This window comes from Lolium perenne, chromosome 1 (assembly GCF_019359855.2).
Source record: "Lolium perenne isolate Kyuss_39 chromosome 1, Kyuss_2.0, whole genome shotgun sequence".
Taxonomy (NCBI): Eukaryota; Viridiplantae; Streptophyta; class Magnoliopsida; order Poales; family Poaceae; genus Lolium; species Lolium perenne.
In genome coordinates this window covers 236,064,784-236,083,359 of record NC_067244.2, presented here as the reverse complement: position 1 = coordinate 236,083,359, position 18,576 = coordinate 236,064,784, and the positions used below count along the sequence as shown (strand labels likewise).

Below are 18,576 nucleotides of genomic sequence, written 5' to 3'. Positions count from 1 at the left end.
AAATCTTGTGTTTTAAAAAAAACGTACAAAGATCTTGGAATTTGACTTAAAGAGATTACAAGACAATAAGGAAGCATGGTTATGCTCCATGTCTCATAACAAAGAAGAGTTGCCCACGCAAATTCTTGATGAGTTCGGTGGGAAGTCCAGAACTCCAAATATTTTTTTTCGAGGTGGAGAACTCCAAATATAAATGAGCGGAACTGGAAAATGTAGCCCGGAAAGGACTGATCTGCCAGCCCCCAAGTCCTGACGAGTTCGCCCCTATCAGAAAGTCTGTGCAACTGAATTACTCCTAAAGATACATGCTGCAGCGTCACCACAAGGATTGGAAGCTGTTGCTAATGGCCAGATGCAGCTCTATATTCACTAGCATGAGGCGCCATACGCAGCTCTATATTCGCTAGCTTGAGAGGCAGAATGTCGTCCTCAGGAAATAAAACGAGAGGTAAAAGCTTTGTTTCAGTTCATTATATGACGAAATTTGTTGAAAGCCCCGACGTACAGCTTCAGCTTTGCCGTGATGCTCCAATCCTTTTTTGTTCGGACTCTTTCCTTTCCTTTAAGAGAGAAAAAAGTGTTTGTTTGGACTTTAGTGCTGCAGCGTGCCGTCAAGTCTATACCATTGCCGACAAAGAAGAGATGTACTAGCATCAGGGTTACATCGGAATAAGAGTCCAAATAAACTGAACTAGAAAAGAAAACGAGAAAGATATATATATATGTAGGTAATAACGTGAGATATATAGCTGCCCCCCACCCAAAGATCCAATCTGCAGCGTGCCCAAAGCAACAGCATGGACAACGACGCTCGTGTAGCGCGACACATGAGGCGGAAGAAGAGCAGGGCAGCCGGCGCCCCTGCAGTGCCTGCCCTCCCCGACGACCTCATCCCGGAGATCCTCGTGCGAGTTGACGACGGACCCGCCCTCTTCCGTTGCGCCCTGGCGTGCAAGCAGTGGCGAGACCTTGTGGCGGACCCCTCCTTCCTCTGTCGGCGCTGGCCCAAAGGTGCGCGCCACCGCACCTCCCTCCTTGGCTTCGTTGCCCGGCATAGCCACATTTGCGCAACATGGATGCCCATGCAACCAGCTTTTATCCCGGTGGCAAGGTCGCCGCTTGGCCATAGCCGACGCTTGCTGGGCTCCTTTTTCCCGTGCGCCTCTACTGCCAACGGTTTATTGGATGACGCGGTCCCTCTCACCATGCGTTCCGGGTTTATTCTCGTGTGCCTTGGCCCTCACACCTCGGTGGATCAAATATGGGCAGGTACCCGCCTAGCCTTGTGCAATCTACTTACTGGCAGGTGCGACGTGTTACCCCTACTAAACTATGACATGTTTGCGACGGGCACGGCCAAATTTGTCATTCTAACAGACACGGACTATTGCTCGAAAGAACTGCCGACGTCGCTGCCAAGGTACTCAACATTCTTCAAAGTGATAGTCATCTTCTTCGAGTATTCTGCGGGAAGCTACAGCATGTACACTTTTTCATCGGCTAACTTGAGTTGGAGCACACCCATAAGGTGTCCTTACCATATAGGGACCATCTATGGCAACGCCGTCGTGTGCCAGGGCAAGGTGCACTGGCTAATCTGTAACATGTGGAACTTTCACACCATCGAAGTCTGCATTACCACTGGCCACCCCTCCATCACTGACTTTCCCATTCCACTAGACCGCCAAGACTCTAGCTTTAACTTCGCAGCTCGTCTTAGACTCACAAGTGAAGGCAAATTATCATTAGTTTGCCAACATACTACATGCTTTCAGTTACGGACCTGGACACGTCAAGGCAACAAAAACGGCATCGATGACAATGCAGTCGAGCAACACCCTGAAGTCATCGTGCTAAAAGACAAGACGACGGAGACTATCAATACACTCCACATGCATGTGGGCGAGAGGAGCGGCATGTTGCTTGCCACAGATCAACGCAAGTTCATCTGCATTGTCAATCCCGAAACTGGGACAATCGAGGAGGTTACAGGCATGTTTTATGACATGGACTTATATAACATTGTCCCATTTGAGATGGATTGGCCAGCATTTTTTATGTCTCGCTTGGAGGCCTTTTATCGGTTGGGTTTGTCAGAAACTAGACAAAGGCTACAATAGTCGCATTATAAATTCTTAACAATGAGCAGTGAACTTTACGGGGGCATGTAACTAGGCGGTTTATATTTATGAATCCGATTGACATCTATTTTGCAACCATGCTATCTTTTTCTATGTTCTTTCTAGAGATTAATCTTACAGTGCTCAATAGAATTTGTTTTTAAGATTTCAGTAAACAATCGCATGGTACTGATATCGAATGCCTCTTAGCGACGGGTAAATAACAATTTCGAGTATAAGTTCATGGAACATGTGGCCATGAATATGATGTTAGCATATGAGTTTGATGTCTCGATTTTGGAATGATTCAGATCTTCGAATACCATCACAACCTGATCAAACAGATGCGCCCAACCAATTTCAGCATCGAGCGGGTCCAGCATGCATGTCTTCCTCGTAAACTTGATGCCACTCGTAGCACCAAGAATAGGAGTATAACTGATGCACAGCCCTAGGCTAAGATCCCCATTTTCCAAAACAAAACAAAAAACTAGTCATTATAGTATATTTTAACTGAATCAAATCCGTGTTTGCGAAGAACAAGAAATGCACAAGTCTCGGAGACATCTTCAGTCGCGATTTATGAAGATTTTTGCATTTTATGGAGTGGGTTTGATCAACTTAGTATTGAGCATTGTATTAAGGAAGCTAATTCAGTAGCACATTAGCCTGTTTATTCTTGTTCAAATTGTATCTGGATCGATGAACTCCCTAGGTTTAGTATGGCTATCGTCATGAATGGTGTAACAATGTTTGCTGGTCAATAAAGTGAGCCGAATAGCTTTCCCGGAAAAAAATTGTAGTTTTCTTATTCCCAATCAACTTTGCAGTATTTGTTGCTGCGAATCTAGCTACAATATATATGTCCACTGTGCTCTTCATATATTACAAAAAAAAAGGAGTGTATATTGTTAGAATTTGGAACGGATTTCAAAGTCGAACCATATATAGTTGTTGGCATTGATCGACCGAGAGCAGCGTTCATAAATTTGAGGCGACACGGGCAAAGACAACTAACAGCATAGAAATTTGAAATCCAAAAGAAATACAGTATCTCACGGCGTCGCGAGAAGAGATGTAGTAGTAGTTCCAACGGAAGGTACGAAATAAACAGAACTTGCAAAAGAAAAGCGAAACGAGGATCCGCGAGGTACACCTTTGTGGCCGGTACGTACAACACCGAGTCCGATCTTCCGCCTACCTAGCTCACCGCGATCGCATGGACGACGTCGCTCCCGTTGCTCAACGGCGGAGATGGGAAAAGACGAAGAAGTCGAGGGGAGCCGCCGCCGCCGCAAGGGCCACGCTCCCGGAAGACGTCGTCATCGAGATCCTGGGGCGCGTCGCCGACGCACAAGACGTCGTGACCCTCTTCCGCTGCGCCACGGCGTGCAAGCGGTGGCGGGACCTCGTCTCCGACCCCTCCTTCCTCCGCGGCCGCCGGCCGCACCCGTCGTCATCCCTCCTCTTCGGCTTCTTCGCACAGCAACGGACCTACAGACCACATACCGTCTCCGCGGACCCCATCCCCGGAGCCCGTTCGCCGGCCTTCGTCCCGGCGCCGCGATCGCCGCTCGGCCCTGACCGCCGCTCCCTGGGCTCTTTCGTCTCATGCGTCGCCGACAACCTGGACTTTGACGATGCCGAGCCACTCTTCGCACGCCACGGCCTCCTCCTCGTGCGGCTCGCCCGACGTCGCGGCGCGCCGGCTGATGACGTTGGCGCAGGCCGGGCCCTCGTCCACCTCGCCCTCTGCAACCTCATCGCCGGCACCTGCGACGTGCTGCCCCCGCTGAAATGCAGAGCGTCCTCCCGCATCCAAAAGTGTGCCATTCTAACTCAGACCGACGCTTGCTCGAACGGACAGTCACCGCCGTCATCGCCATTGCCAAGCTTCTCCCAAGTGCTGGTCCTCGTTTACAACGGTGGGTCAAGAAATTACAACCTCTGCACCTTCTCGTCTGCCGACTGGAGCTGGAGCCCGCCACCAAGAAATTGCTTCAGCGACCCGGAGCTCCGAGTCAAGGATGGTAGCGCCGTCATATGCGAGGGAATGGCACGCTGGTTGGTCAGCGACGGGCTGAATGTCTATACTCTCGAAGTGGGCACCGACAGCAGCCAATTCTTCTTAAGAGATCTTCCGGCTCCACCAGACCACCATGACTCTTATGATATACCGTTGCTTAGCGTCACCAATGATGGGATGCTATCAATGCTTCTCATAGACGGATGCTGCTGTTGGCTACAGATCTGGACGCTCCAGGGCAGCGAAGAGAGTGGCAGCAATGATGATGATGATGATGTCGTCTATGTAGAGTGGATATGCACAAAGGTAATCGAGCTAAAACCGCCCGAGCTCAAGAACGTGGCGTTCTTGTGCGTGGGCGAGAGGAGTAGCACGTTGCTCGTCATGGATACCCTGATCCGGAGCGTAGGCTTTGTTGATATCGAAACTGGAGCTGTCGACGACGTAACGGAACGGTTTCGGAAGCTCAATTTAGAGACAGTTGTGCCTTTTGAGATGGATTGGCAGGCTTTCTTCGTGTCTCGTTTGGAGGGGCCAAGGGCGGAAGTGAGAGAGAACCCATGAGACTTCCTGAATTCTTCGGTTTTTATTTTGAACTTGTCAATCCTGACTTAGTAATGCTCAATGACAAGCGATAAAACCAGACAAGAGGTATAGGAATTTTGAGTTATTGACTATGAACAAGAAGCTCAAGGAACTACAAGTTTGCAGTACAGTATATGCTTCCTTTTGCATGATTTTTATTGACATCCATTTGATCGGCTTACTTTCTGTTCTTTTTTTTTCCTTCTTTATATATATGAAAAATATAATAAACTGTTCCGACGAATATATTCAGGAGACAGATAATATCTACTAGTTTGCTCTATCTGGTCTGGTTTACAAAGTTGAAATAAAATACAAAGGGCAGACCTAGTTGTTTGGTGGAAGCAATGCTACGCTGATTGCTGTGTTGGGTGTCATATACAATACCACATGATGAAATGTTAACCAAAATGTAAATATAATCGGATCAAAATGACATGACATGGGAGCAAAACCTTTTATTGAGGGTAAAAGCAAAACCTTTTATTGATTGCATACAAGATTGGATAGGGAAAAATTATTGTCGATATGAAGGAAACGTTATTCCGCAAAAAATAATGAAGGAAACGTTGCCAGATGTCTAGATGGTCTCGTGTATAGTATGCTACTCAACCTTGTTTGTAGGCTACGACAGACACGTGAGAGCAACAAAAATCTTCTTACCAATGGACGATGATCAGCTAATGACAATAGCTAACGTTAAGATTTTGGAAACGTACTTGAGGTATCTTCCTTACGGTGCAAGTCATGAATTGGACCAACTGTTGAATCATCCTGACAAAATATTCAGAGAATACTTATTATCTCGTGGTTTCCTCACATTAAAAACGATGAAGAAAATACAAGGGTAGAAGTGGCGTGTTTCCTGGAAGAACAGAAACGCTGATTCTCCATATGGCTTCATCACTATGTCATGTGCGATAGTCACATGCAAAATCAAAACAAAATCGAGTGACTTAAGAACAAAACTAGTTGCTCATGTATAACATGGAACAGAACAATCACACAACAGCTTTACGTGGATATGCCATGACAGAAGTTGTCCTAATATTCTTCGTTTTTGTTGTTCTTAATGCAGCCGATCGATAAGCTTTTGGGCTGGAGCAGGGCAAGCATGTCCTCCTCAAGGAGCTACTTGCTTTCTATGTTGATGAACTTGCTATGAAGAATACTATCAGCTAGGTGATTGGCGACATAAGAATGATGTCAGGAAAACAAGCCCTGGTTTCACCTTTTCAAGAAGGAATGACTCCTCCTTGCTTATAGAATGAACCCTGATAGAGCTGACTTATTCCCGTTCAGGTCAAGTCCCTTCTATAGCTTATCTTAGACCTGTATAGCTTTATCTCCTCCACACATCCGCTTGTATATTTCCCTCTCTTTTTTCCCTAGCACATATTTCCTCTTTCACAATACAAAGTTACTTTCGATGCCTGCCTACAGTTTTCCAGTAGAACATGTCAGGAAAACAAGCACTGGAGAACAAATCACAAGATGTTAACTAAGTTCCACTGAACCAGAAGGCTCACCTCACATTATTCCTCAAAATCAATTACTGAAGCATTTCTTGTCGCTGAACAGGAAAATTGAATCCAGTATGATAAGGTAAAACATACCGGTCTCACTGTATCAGCAGCTCATGAGCTCATGCTCTACACAGATGGCACATGCAATTACTAATGGCCTTAAGTATATTCCATTGTAGCACCAACCAAAAACTAATGGCCTCAAGTCAGTACTAGTATATTCCATTATAGCACCAACCAAAAACTGAGGTGCGTGACAGTTAGATGATATAAGGGGCAAAAACTTTAATAGTGATTGCTCCAGACAGAGAGAACAAAGTAAGAGTGATGTTACACCGGACGGCACTGCTTGCCTGTGGTTATCTTCTTGCAGGCCTGATGAATAAGCAAAAAGTATCAGCACAAATGCAAGCATCTGTTTGAGAAATCAATCTATGAAATAAGACTGAAGTTGGACGAGGAATTCAATTGCACACAGCCATATAAGCCTAATGAATGTCATTTTATCCCAGGATCGCCCAATCAAGCATGCATACCAGAATACATGTACCAGTTAACATAAAATGCCTAAGGCCACTACGCAACATAATACGATAAACCTGCTATAGCAATGTGGGTACAACATCAAGAAAAAAATGAACAATAGAGAATTCAGCAAAGAAATAGCACTGTAGGAATTTGGAAAAGGCGGAAACAAAAATCTGCATAGCATATCGAACTTACAATCTCACTGATGTTGCTGAGTTTGCAGATGATGGCTAGGAGTAAGCATAACAAAAAGGCAAAACATTATAGGATTTTGTTACGTCTGCTGTAACAATCTTCTCATGCAAGTCTGGTGCTGCCATCTGTCAAAATGAAACAAAAATGAGCTAAACTGGTGCCAGGTTGGACTGCAAGTAACTTGATAACCTTAGAAGGCAAGGCATAGCCAGATGATCATTTTTAATGGAATGAACAGAGGAATTCACAACAGAGAACATATTTTGCTATATTAGTCCATAATTACTATGTCTTGCATGGAATTGAACAATTGTCAATCAGAGATAGCAAAATCGAGGATGCATGTTCCCATTTCATAGAAAAGAAAACATCAAGCCTAAACAGGTCGTAAGAATGAACCACAGACAAAGATTCTCATGTTCAACGAGAAACTTTTACCTAAGGTACATTCTTCCAGACAACTCTAATTACAGTCATACCGATGAAGTTGAATGAATCATAGGAGATTAGGAGACACTGTAGAATAGCTGGTTGGGCAACTGCAATTTTTTTTTCTAATTTGCACTCCTCAAACATACTAGTATTGTTGTTGGCATCAACTAAAAGTGTTTTCTTTAATCATACAGTACAAGAGGAACTAGCAGCAAGGAGGTACTAGTGAAAGTGCTTGCCTAACTCATAGCAACAAAACTTAAGCAATTAGAGAGGTATTAGTAAAAGTGTATGCCTAAGCACCACAAAGTTGGTTACTTAACAGCAACGATCAATGCTCAAGCCAACAAAGGGGTAAGCACAATAAAAGTTTGTTACCTCACAGTAATGATAAAAAGCTGGAGATGATTTTCCCAAGCCTACTCTCTCAGCAGTGCTAGGGAGGGGTGTTGTGCTTTGCATGAACAAAAATGCCTGAAAATTACATGATAAAAAATGCCTGAAAATTATGAGTTCACCATAAATGCATGGTAGGACCAAGTACCAGCCTACAATATATAATACTATCTATTTATTTTGTGCTAACCTGTTCGACGTGCTTGATCTTCAACTGTTGGAGAACTTCAAAGCAGCATTTGGTTTGCCTAAACTTGGTGCACACATCTTCCATGGAAATGCAAAGGGGTTGCCACTTCCATGGTACTAGGGTGCATCATGAGAAGTAAATAGGCATGATGTGGATCTGAGTCAATGATGCATGAACTTCGAACCCAATTCAGATTTTGTTTTCCTTGCAAGCCTTTCTGATATGCCAACATGATGATTCATCTTTGCTGCATGAGAAATGACAGGCCCAGTATAGAGTTTTTGTAGTGCACAATAAGTTGTCAAGGAGGAAAGCCAAGTGCAGGTGCCACACCAGATCTTCTCATAAGTTCCAGATTAACAAATCTTGTATCCTTTATCTTTAGAAGGCTATTGTCAATGAAGACAACTAGGACGAATTGGTCAGGTCCAGTGATGTCCGCCTGTAACAAGTTAAACAGCTTAAGGGATCCACCTCTGTTTCCTTGATATCCTGTACCAGGGAAAACCTTGCTTTTACTGCACTTATCATTCCTCCCATTCCCTGAAATAGTGTTGATCCTAAGTTCATGTCCAAGCATATGGATGGGAACTGGAGTTTCATAGAATTGAGAAGCACCACCAATGGAAATCTTCCGCGCATGAGCAGAAGTTTCATGATCTTTCTCTTCTTCCAATGTAAACAGTCCAATTTCTTCAAGATTGTGATTTCCATCCCTTTGTTCTGAATAGCAGTTATCTGCAATATTCAGCTCCAAACCATTTCCAGCCGAAATTTCTCTCGAGTCTCTTATTGGTTCCATCAAACTGTCAGATCTTTTGTACATTCCGACAAGTGCATTTGCAACATATACATCAGAAATCAAACCCATTTTTATAATGGAAGCGTGCAGCTGTCTTCCCAAATTAATGGCACATAGGTCAGCACATCCCCGTAAAATTCTTGCAAAGGTAACACGGTTTGCGCGCAAGCCACTGTGCTGCATTTTCGAGAAAAGTTGAAGAGCTTCATCACTGCATCTGTTCTGAATATAACCCAACATTAACATTGCATATGAATTAATGCTCCAACTTCGCATGCTATGGAAAAATCTGCAAGCACTGGCAATGTGTCCACACTTCACATAAAGGTCTATGATAGCATTTCCAACAATCACATCCATGTATTCAGAACCAGTCTTTATAAGATAGCCATGAATCTGTTCACCAGCCTCCTTTGCACCAATATCGGCACATGCACGTAGAACAGTTGAGCAAGTGAAATGATCAGGACGCAAACCAGAATGATATTCGCTGCAAAAGAGCAGAAGAGCTTTCTCTGGCAGGAAATTCCAGCAATACCCGGTCAGCATCGCATTAGTTACAACAAGATTTCTCGGAAACAATGTGTGGGAGAATAATTCAGCAGCACAGTCCATGTGATAGCATTTTGCATACATGTTTACTAGGGATGCGCTAATGAAGTCAACAGCCAATATGCCAACTTTAAGAGCTAGAGTGTGAATCTGCTGTCCCTTATCAATGTCTTGAAGTCCGGTGCATATATTTGTGATAGTAGCAATACAGTGCTGATCTAATGGTGCTCCAGAGTTTCTTAACCCTCCGAAATAACCAAATGCCTTTTCAAATTGGAGGTTCTTGGCACAGCCTGCCATGATTGCAGCCCACGATACAACATCTCGCGAGTGTGCGGTTCTGAAGATTGCTTCAGCGTGCACCAGCGATCCAAGTTCAGAGTACACCGATATAAGAGCATTACGTACATTTATATACGAGAAGCTTCCAGATTTCAGTGCATAAGCATGCACCTGTTGAACTTCCTCTTCGATATGACAGACATCTAACACAGTGACCACATCTCCTTCCCTTAAACTGAGACCTGAAGAAAGAAGATGTTTTGCAAGTTTCACTGCTTCCTCCTGACAACCGTTTGAGTGATAGCCTGCTACAGCCAAAGCATACAAAGACGCCTCACGCCTTCTAACTGCAGCAACAAGCCCTCCAATGTACTGAGTATCACCTACCCTCCCGGCCGACTTGACCAGCTCAGACACAACAAAACAATCTCTTCCCAGCCCCACTTTAAGTGCATGAACATGAATGTTCCTACAGAGCTCAAACATTTCCAGAGTAGCAGCGACCGAAGCAGCTAACCTCAGCGACACCACGTCCATTGCGATCCCAACTCTATGCATATCCCTGCAGAGCTCCGCAGCCTCCACAACACAGCCATTCTGAACAAAACCTGAAATCATTGCATTCCAAGCAACCGAGCTCTTCACCGGGATTTCACTGAAGAACCTAAGAGAACATCCCACATTGCCACATTTGGCGTACATATCGACGAATCCAACCTCCACGAACCTATCAACACCTAGACCTGACTTGATCACCAGCCCATGCACCACGAGCCCCAGCTCCAGGACACCGGACCTGGCGCATGCGTTGAGCACGGACGATATGACGAACCGGTTTGGCTTCACCTCGGAGGACAGCAGCCCCTTGAACATACCAATGGCCTCGACCCAGAGGCCCCGGGTGGCGTGCGCGGAGATGACGGTGCACCAGGACGCGACGTCCCTGTGCGGCATTTCGTCGAACAGGCGGCGGCAGGCCGCCAGGGAGCCGCCCTTGGCGTAGGTGTCCATGAGGACGTTGGAGACGAGCGTGTCGGGGGCGAAGCCGCGCTTGAGGACGTGCCCGTGGACGGCGCCGGCTGCGCCAGCGGCGAGCGCGTCGAGCGCGCAGCGCCGCAGCAGGCGCACGTAGAGGCGCGCCTCGGAGGACGGGAAGAGGAGCTCGATGGGTCCCACGATCTCCAGCACGGCTGAGACGGTCCCATTCGCGCCGCCGCGTCGTGCAACGGTGCGCCCGGTGGTGGTGGCGACGGCGGCGGAAGAGAGCAGCCTAGATGGGGTCGGCTTGGAGGAGAGCGCGGAGTGGAGGAGTAGCAGAGGGAGAGACCGTAACATAAGAGAGGCAGCTGGTGGGTCGCCGTGGATGGGCGGCGGCGGCGGAGAAAGACGGGATCTCTACGGGCATAGTCGCCGGCGGCGGCGGCGGAAATGGGCTTGGAGGTGAGGGCCCGGCTTGGTCAGAGAGTCATGGCCAGATTTGTTGCTGCCGCGCCGCGGCCGCATCTTCTGCCTACACTAGCTGTAAGAAGAACTGTTCGAGCTTCTCCGTACCGTCTGATCATGGTTTGGACGGTCTGGATTCACATGGTTGATTAAACTAGCTCATTGCTAAGATGACAGGTGAGTTTTTTTTCAGAGAGAGATGACAGCGTAGTTGAGCGAACCGGTAAGGTGACTGGTTCACTGGTCGGACCACCGGTTCATTCGGTTCGATAGCGACAATAAACCATAATTTTTAATTAAAATTTAAGCAAATTTTAGATTAAATGACCATAATTGACATTTACTATAGAGTATATTTCAATATATGTTAGTCAGAGTGGTATTGGTGTTATGTGATGATATATCTCCCTAACTGAAGGTCTAGAGTTCAATTTCTCTTCCCACATTTGTATTTTTAAAACCAGTGATGTTGTTGGTTCAGGTTTTTCTGGTCAAACCACCGAACCGATTCGGTTTTTAAAACTATGGATGACAGGTGAGTTTTGTGAACCACTATATATGACTTTTTTTTCTGGAAACAAAGGAAGTCTCCGAAAAACTAAACTCTAGAGCACCTTCGAAAAACTAAGCCGCGGGTCGAGTTTTGAGATTGATGAAGTCATCACAGGCGTCTTGATATTGACGGAAACACGACGCAACAATCCTTCCCAACCAATTGCACAGTTGAATGATTTTCTTCAAAGTGAAATCCAAAATGTTCACACGACAATTTTGAAGTTGAAGTCTCACGGCATGCAAATGCATGATAAACTCAGCATGTTCTTATGTTTTGAAGGTTCACTTCCCACTTTTTCCTCTCATATTTACTTGTGTTGATTTCCTAAATCGAGTCCACCCAACAGATCAGTAACCTTCCAAGTTAAAAAAAAGAAAACAGATTAGTAACCTTCCAAGTTAAAAAAAGAAAACAGATCAGTAACCTTCTAGCACCTTACACCTAACAGATCAATGACCTTGAGCTTTCCTCTTGTGCACCAACCTTATTTTCTTGTGCACCTACTACAAGTGAAAAAAAAAACATAATGAATCACACAGCACAAAGATGGTGCTCTCCACTCACTCCATCTTCATTGGTGCTCCGTGTCAGGAGACCTGGAACATTCTTCCTCACTAATGCAGTTGTTACCACCAAATCACTACAACTCATGCACTGATATTTGAGTGCCCAATACAGCGACAAGAGTACAGCGACAAGAGTACAGCGATTTACAAAAACGAAATTGTATTGTTTCTCTATTTCCAGACAATGAACATGCTATAGATGACAGATCATGGACATCTCAGTTCCATCCATGTGGCGCCATACAATCTAGACAGACAGATAATTCTGTTTCTTGTCCATGTAATCAGAAGACGATCAACAAATTTACTAGAGGAGAAGAGAAGAATGGTGAAACTGAAAAAATAACTGTATGGAGAATCATCTAATACAATGCCCAACGACGAACCAGTAGTTTCTATTGGTTTAGTTGGTCAAGTGTCTCCAGCAGTACAGGCCTGAACCGGTTGCAGTCGAGCCTGACGTTCTGCTTATCCATAAAGGTCTGCCTGATGAACTCGAATCCCTTGTGGAAAGCAAGCGGGTTCTTGAAGATCTCATGATCCAGTGGGTATTGATCGGTGAGGCTGCTCTCATGCACGGCGATGCTGTACTGCTTGTACCTCAGGCCCATTTGCTCCGACGGGTTGCCGAAATCAATCCGGCACACACCTTCTATGCCACCCCATGGCACAATCTGAATTAACGTGGCCTTATCCGGTAAGAACACACAGTTTGTGAGCCCGGCACCGTGGACACCCATCATCACGTCGACGGAGTTGACTACCTTGGAGAAATGGGAGAGGTCAGAGCTCACATTGGCTTCTTCAACCACAACCTCAAAACCCAATTCCTCAGCCATTTTGATGATCTCAGGGAGATTGAGGAACATTCTTGTTCTCATCCTTGAGATGATAAGCAATCTCGGTTTGGACTTGGGGATCTCACCAAGTGCAGACACGGTATCCCTAGGCAATGAATACGTCCTGCGCATGAATCTGTTAAAATCCACCATGGAGTAATTGTGAGGAGCCTTCGTGGGGTCAATCGTGAACTCCATGTAAGCATGAAGACCAACAATGGCATGCTTGAAGCAATGCACATCGCCATCTTTGTTGAAATCAATCAGAGGGTACTTAGACAGCTTCTCGAACACCACATGGTACTTGTTTGTCCACCAAACAGCCATATCTGTGATTAGGAACTGAACCTCACCATTGAACTCGCTTGCGGTCGTGAAGAGGGGGACAAGCACGTCGGTGAAGTCGTGGAACAGATTTCCGGTGTATCCAGTCAGAGCAAAGACCACAGCAGGCACATTGTGGTACTTGGTACACTCAGGTGCCACTTTGCTTGATTTCACCGTCAGCTCTCTAAGCTTGCCGAGGCAGAGTTCATCACCTTTACGAGGGTAGGGCTTAATTTTCCATTGCTCATTTCTCTTTGAGCTGGCAGGTTCCATGTACATCACCGAGCTTGCGTTCGGGTGGATCTTAATATTGCCCCGCATCTCGCAGACATTAGCCCTGAAGTTTGAGAAATCACAAAGTGGTTTCCTCTCCCACCCCGCATTATTCAAAGCTGCAAGATGTTGGAGTATATAATTAAAACAGAATAATTGGAAAGAGTTGGACATAGCGCATATGTCAATATCTCATTGAGAATACACAAAGTATCCATCAATGCAAGGATAAATTAATAGACATTGACTCAAATTATTATAAGGATGATTCTCTGAATTGGGATGAGCAGAACGACAAGATTCAGATGATGAGATGATGAATTTATCTCATGGTATATGATTCTACTGTACCATACTAACCTTGTTGCCGAGATCTACCGTTGGCGTCAGTTTTGTCGGCAACCGCTCCAAACTCAGTTTCCGCTTCATGTTTGCTATCTGCAGACACATGAGCAGAGCCACCGCACCCACGAAGAGAAAGTAAGTACCATCAAAGTTAATAAATAGTATAACAGCTATATACCAAATTACCGATAGATAGAGCAAGAAACATATAAGAAATAACAGCTTCAGCTACCTTGTTGCTTGGCATTGTCGCTGTCGTCGGTATCACGGATGGTGTAGTTAGAAACGGTTGGCAGGGTCATCTTGTGATGCCCATGCTGGTGCCCCTCATCCTTGCCTTTCTTCTCCCCTTTAGCTCCACTACCTACAAGATGTGGTGGTACAGATTCAGACAGAAAGCCAAGTCCGCATCAATTTCCAAGAGGCCAATTCTGTTGCGATCTCCATCTCGGACCGTGGCCAGAATCCGAGTCCTGGACAAAGCTCGGTGGGCACTGGAATACGGTGCTGGACAAAGAAATTATTGAGGCAACATCTCACCTAACAGCTGAGATGTGGTGGTTTCTTCCTCGGTTTTGGCCTGTTCGGGGTCGCTGGTGAGCACCCTCTTCTCGTCATCTTCTTCACCCGTCCCTGTCGCCAAGAGAAGGGTCAGCTCGATATGACATCTCAATAGAAAAATTTCCAAGATAAACACATCAGGAGGTTACAAGGCCTCGGGATTTAACCTTGGTCGTCGTCGTCCACCACCTTGGGGTCCTGCGCGGCGGATCCCTGGCCCCGGACGTCGTCGACGGTCTGGCGGATCAGGAGCGAGCGCGGCGCCTGGTCCACCGACAGCCGCCCGTTCACTGCGCGCAAGGCAAGAATCGAGCTTGGTTAGTGATTATTCCTTCCCGAGAGAGGGGGGAAGGAATGGGGTGGGCGTGACGTACGGTTGAAGAGCAGGGCGTCGGGCTTGGAGACGACGACGAAGGTGAGGGTGACGAGGAAGAAGCCGATGACGAGGACGAGCAGGCGCAGCCGCCGCGACTCCTGCCGCAGGCTCCGCACCAGCTTCGCGCGCTCCACGGCCTTCATCGGTCCCCGCCGCCCGCCCTTCTCCTCCTGACCGCGCAAGAAAGCAAGAAAGCAAGAAAGCTCGGCGTCGGCTAGCTCTGGCTACGGATCAGAGCCGATGCGGGGCAGGGGAAGAGCTGGATCGGAGCCCAGATCCGAGGAGCAGCGGTGAGGGGGAGGCAGGCTACTGGCTACTGCTCCATGTGCAGTTCGGGAAGGGAATAAGAGGGAGGAATGGAGATTTGAGGGGAGAGACTAGAGAGTGTGCAAGCAAGCGAGCGGCGGTGGGGAAGCGATGAGAGTTAGGCTGGCCGGGGTGTGGACGGATGCCTGCCTCTTTTCGTCAGCTTTCTTTCCTCTTCCGTCTCTTGCGGTGCTTGTCCTCTGCTTCAGTTTGTTCGGCAGGGTGCCGGTGGTCTTTTCTTTTCTTTTTATTCTTTTTTTTTCGAGGAAGAAAGTGCATGTGTTGCATCATCATTTGGTCTGAAATGGAATACAGAGCACAACCACGCGGCTACACACCGTCGGCACTCGGCACAGCTGTACCGGGGAGTTTACACACACGGCCTCCGAAATAGTAAAACTGCAAAATAGTCCCTGAGAGTTGTGTGAAGAAAAATGGCAATTCTCACTCTTGTCTCAAGAAGTTCAGCTGAAAACTATCACTTAGGCAAAAAGGCACAGCTGTGCTGGGGAGTTTAGGCGGAGACCAACGCCACGGATCGGAGAAGAACTATCGTAAATGAGCTTCCCTAACCTTGGAGGTCGTCAACGCCATGGTCGTCGCAATCAGCAGCGTTGTTGACGTTGGAGGCCGTAATCCCACCTCTCCATCCCCGGCTCCATCTCCTAGACGAGGACGTGGTGTCGGCTTAGCATCACAACAACAAAACCGATCAATGGTCTAGATTGTTCCGTTGGGAGGATCCAATTTCACTGGTTTTGTAGTGTGCGTACTCAGCCTCAACTCCACTGCATATCCTAACTCGATTATAAATCTCGTATATTCTTTTTGAGGACATGCAGCACATATATATTCCATTGGAATCCTATCAACAAACTGCATGTCTTAACTCTACTATTTCCTCCACATAAGTGGGAGAGCTTATGTGATCCACAACTTGACACGCACTTTTGGTGAACTCGGAAATACAACTTGAAACATTTCCAAGCCGTCCGATATGAAACCCAGAATCTTCTGGATTCTACACTGGACCAGCCTGGAATGGTTTAAACCATGGTACCATGTATTTTCCGGGAAATTCTAGGAGCTTCTGGACTGGCCCAGACGTACCCATCTCATTACCTAGGTCGGAAACGCTTCCAAGATGTCTGATATGAAACCCAGAATCTTCTGGATTCACACCGAACCAGCCTCGAATGGGTCGAGGATGGTACCATGTATTTTTCTGGAAATTCTAGGAGCTATTGGATCCCAGTACCTAGGCTGGGAACGTTTCCAAGCCGGGCGGTATGAAACCCGCAAATTTTTGGATTCTATATCGGACAACACAAAAGCTGTGTAAACTTATGCTTTTAGTGAACCATATAAAATCCTACCTTTGTTTTTCAAGATGTAAATTTATCAGCTCCAAAAAGAGGATTCCTAACTCCATATCTCCACCATTGTTGCCAACCTCAAAACCTGGAGATCTCCTATTGACCCCACGCCTCTCCAACGGTGATTGAACTTCCCCCGAGAAAGTGAACAACATCATACATTTTTTGTCTCTACATGCCTCAGTTAGTTTTACCCAAGCTCATTCATTTGAGTATTATATTTGTGACAATAATCGTGCTTCAAGTATATTATTGCATCATATAATTTGTTTCACTTAGTTGTTAGGCACACTTTTATATATCTGCATAGGCTAAAACTTGTAAAAAAAAAAGCAAAGTTGTTAAAACCTATTCATTCCCCTAGGTCATTGTCTCTAAACTGCGACGTATTTACGGTAGTGTCTACATGGTTGGAGTACACGGCGAAAGACTTTATTACCCAACATGGGTGGCAACTTAATTTTAGGATTAGACCTCCACCTTCATAGGCGTCAATATAGTTCCCTTACTAGTACTTGTATTGGGCCTTTTCCGGATTTATGAGCTTGGAACTTCGGTTGTGTGGCGGCTGTGTGCATCCCTGGTCATGCAGAATCCGGATGTAATTCTTAAACCTTTCGTCCTTTATCGAAAAAAAAAAGGCCACAACCTCTATCCTTTCACAATGCCTAGCTTCTTTGGCAAAGTCGAATTCAATTTTCTCATACTTTCCTCAACTCTGAAGCACTTCCCAAAATATAAGATGGGGTTGATTATTTTGTCAACAATAAACAAATTTGACTATAATTTTCACTTATAATACGTATATAAAATTATTATAAACATAATGAAACTAAAATTATCTCGCAAGGCAAATAAAAGATCCCAAATGCTAAAAAACACTCGGATGCTGGTTGGCTCATCGGGCATCCGTTTGGTGGCCGTCCGATCGAGTTGATCCGCGCGACCCTATGGTCCCGTTCCTACAGCATGACACCTGGATCCAGCCTAGCATTATCTGCTCCCCAACCGCACGGCCTCGACCGCCTCCTCCGTCCTCTCCGGCACGCCCGATATGCGTCGCCGTCTCCTATCCGGTCGCTGCCGGTCAAGCTCCGGCCAACACCACCACGCCCTCCCGCACGCCGCTCGACGCGCTTGCCAACGCCCCAGCGTTGTGCCGCTCACCTCACGGCGGACTCGCTCCGCCCCGTGTGTGAGCGCCGCCGCTGGCCCGACCGCTGCCGGTGAAGCTCAGGCCAGCATCGCCACCCGCACCGCACGACGGTAGACGCGTGCGCCTATACCCGCTCCCAGCGCCGTGCCGCTAGCATCACGGCCGTCCCGCCTTACCCCGCACATGAGCTCCACCGCTGGATCCCCTGAGGAACCCCTGTCCGTGGTTTTTGGTCTCCTCGTCTACAGCGACCGTAAGCGCTGCTGAGCCCGTGTGCCGCAGCTGGCACGCTGCGGCAGCCTCGCGCCTCCATCTCGCCATCGATCCGCGGGCGCTGCTCCTCGCCGCGGCCCAGGGGATCTGAGCGCGCGTGGTGGTACCTGGACGTGTTGGACGAAGATCTGACAGAGGTATCCCCCAATGCGAATCTCTATCTCTCTCAATTCGGTGTGTTGAGATGCAATTCACGCCCATATCCGGAGTAATTCTGTGGGGATTTATCAGGCCGTGACTATGTCCCATTCAGTTTTGTGTGTGCATGCCGCAGGTTCAAACCATAGGGAAGTAAATCTCGTGTAAATGTTCATGGCGCCCATGCTGTGTACGATGTCATCTCGCTGTGCCAATTTTCTCTTTACTGAATTAGTTGAGTGGTGCATATTTGGGTTAGATTTTCAAGTGCTTACTACCAATTTAAATTAGCTAATGCGATTCATCGGTTTGTAAATTGGCAATTTGGATAGCTTTTTGCAGGGCATTATATGTGAGTTTTCTATGGGTGTTCTATTCCTCTTTTTGTAATGCCATGAAAATATATG

General features: G+C 46.6%; 2 protein-coding genes across 3 annotated transcripts; both read right to left on the bottom strand.

Annotated features, from left to right (window-relative positions):
* Positions 1–5,592: 5,592 nt before the first annotated feature.
* LOC127325601 (putative pentatricopeptide repeat-containing protein At3g25970) lies at positions 5,593–11,135 on the bottom strand. Of its 2 annotated transcripts, none has more exons than XM_051352400.2 (5): positions 7,999–11,135; positions 7,791–7,886; positions 6,981–7,105; positions 6,261–6,632; positions 5,593–6,168 (listed from the first exon to the last, which is right to left on the bottom strand). In XM_051352400.2, the coding sequence occupies exon 1, from the start codon at positions 10,967–10,969 to the stop codon at positions 8,300–8,302; it is 2,670 nt and encodes an 889-aa protein (XP_051208360.1). In that variant the 5' UTR covers positions 10,970–11,135; the 3' UTR covers positions 5,593–6,168; positions 6,261–6,632; positions 6,981–7,105; positions 7,791–7,886; positions 7,999–8,299. The 2 variants fall into 2 exon arrangements, with proteins under 2 accessions (XP_051208360.1, XP_051208371.1); XM_051352411.2 differs by having other exon boundaries at positions 5,593–6,164.
* Positions 11,136–12,342: 1,207 nt separating this feature from the next.
* LOC127325602 (alpha-1,3-arabinosyltransferase XAT2) lies at positions 12,343–15,410 on the bottom strand. The gene is made up of 6 exons (XM_051352417.2): positions 14,919–15,410; positions 14,712–14,834; positions 14,524–14,616; positions 14,216–14,347; positions 13,999–14,076; positions 12,343–13,757 (listed from the first exon to the last, which is right to left on the bottom strand). The coding sequence occupies exons 1-6, from the start codon at positions 15,061–15,063 to the stop codon at positions 12,595–12,597; spliced, it is 1,734 nt and encodes a 577-aa protein (XP_051208377.1). The 5' UTR covers positions 15,064–15,410; the 3' UTR covers positions 12,343–12,594.
* Between the last annotated feature and the right edge of the window lie 3,166 nt (positions 15,411–18,576).

Excerpts from the sequence above, each read along its gene's own strand:
- LOC127325601 (XM_051352400.2), bottom strand. The coding sequence starts at position 10,969 with ATGTTACGGTCTCTCCCTCTGCTACTCCTCCACTCCGCGCTCTCCTCC.
- LOC127325602 (XM_051352417.2), bottom strand. The coding sequence starts at position 15,063 with ATGAAGGCCGTGGAGCGCGCGAAGCTGGTGCGGAGCCTGCGGCAGGAG. Across the intron at positions 14,348-14,523 it reads CACCACATCTCAGCTGTTAG|GTAGTGGAGCTAAAGGGGAG; the intron begins GTGAGATGTTGC and ends CACATCTTGTAG. Across the intron at positions 13,758-13,998 it reads CGGTAGATCTCGGCAACAAG|CTTTGAATAATGCGGGGTGG; the intron begins GTTAGTATGGTA and ends AACATCTTGCAG.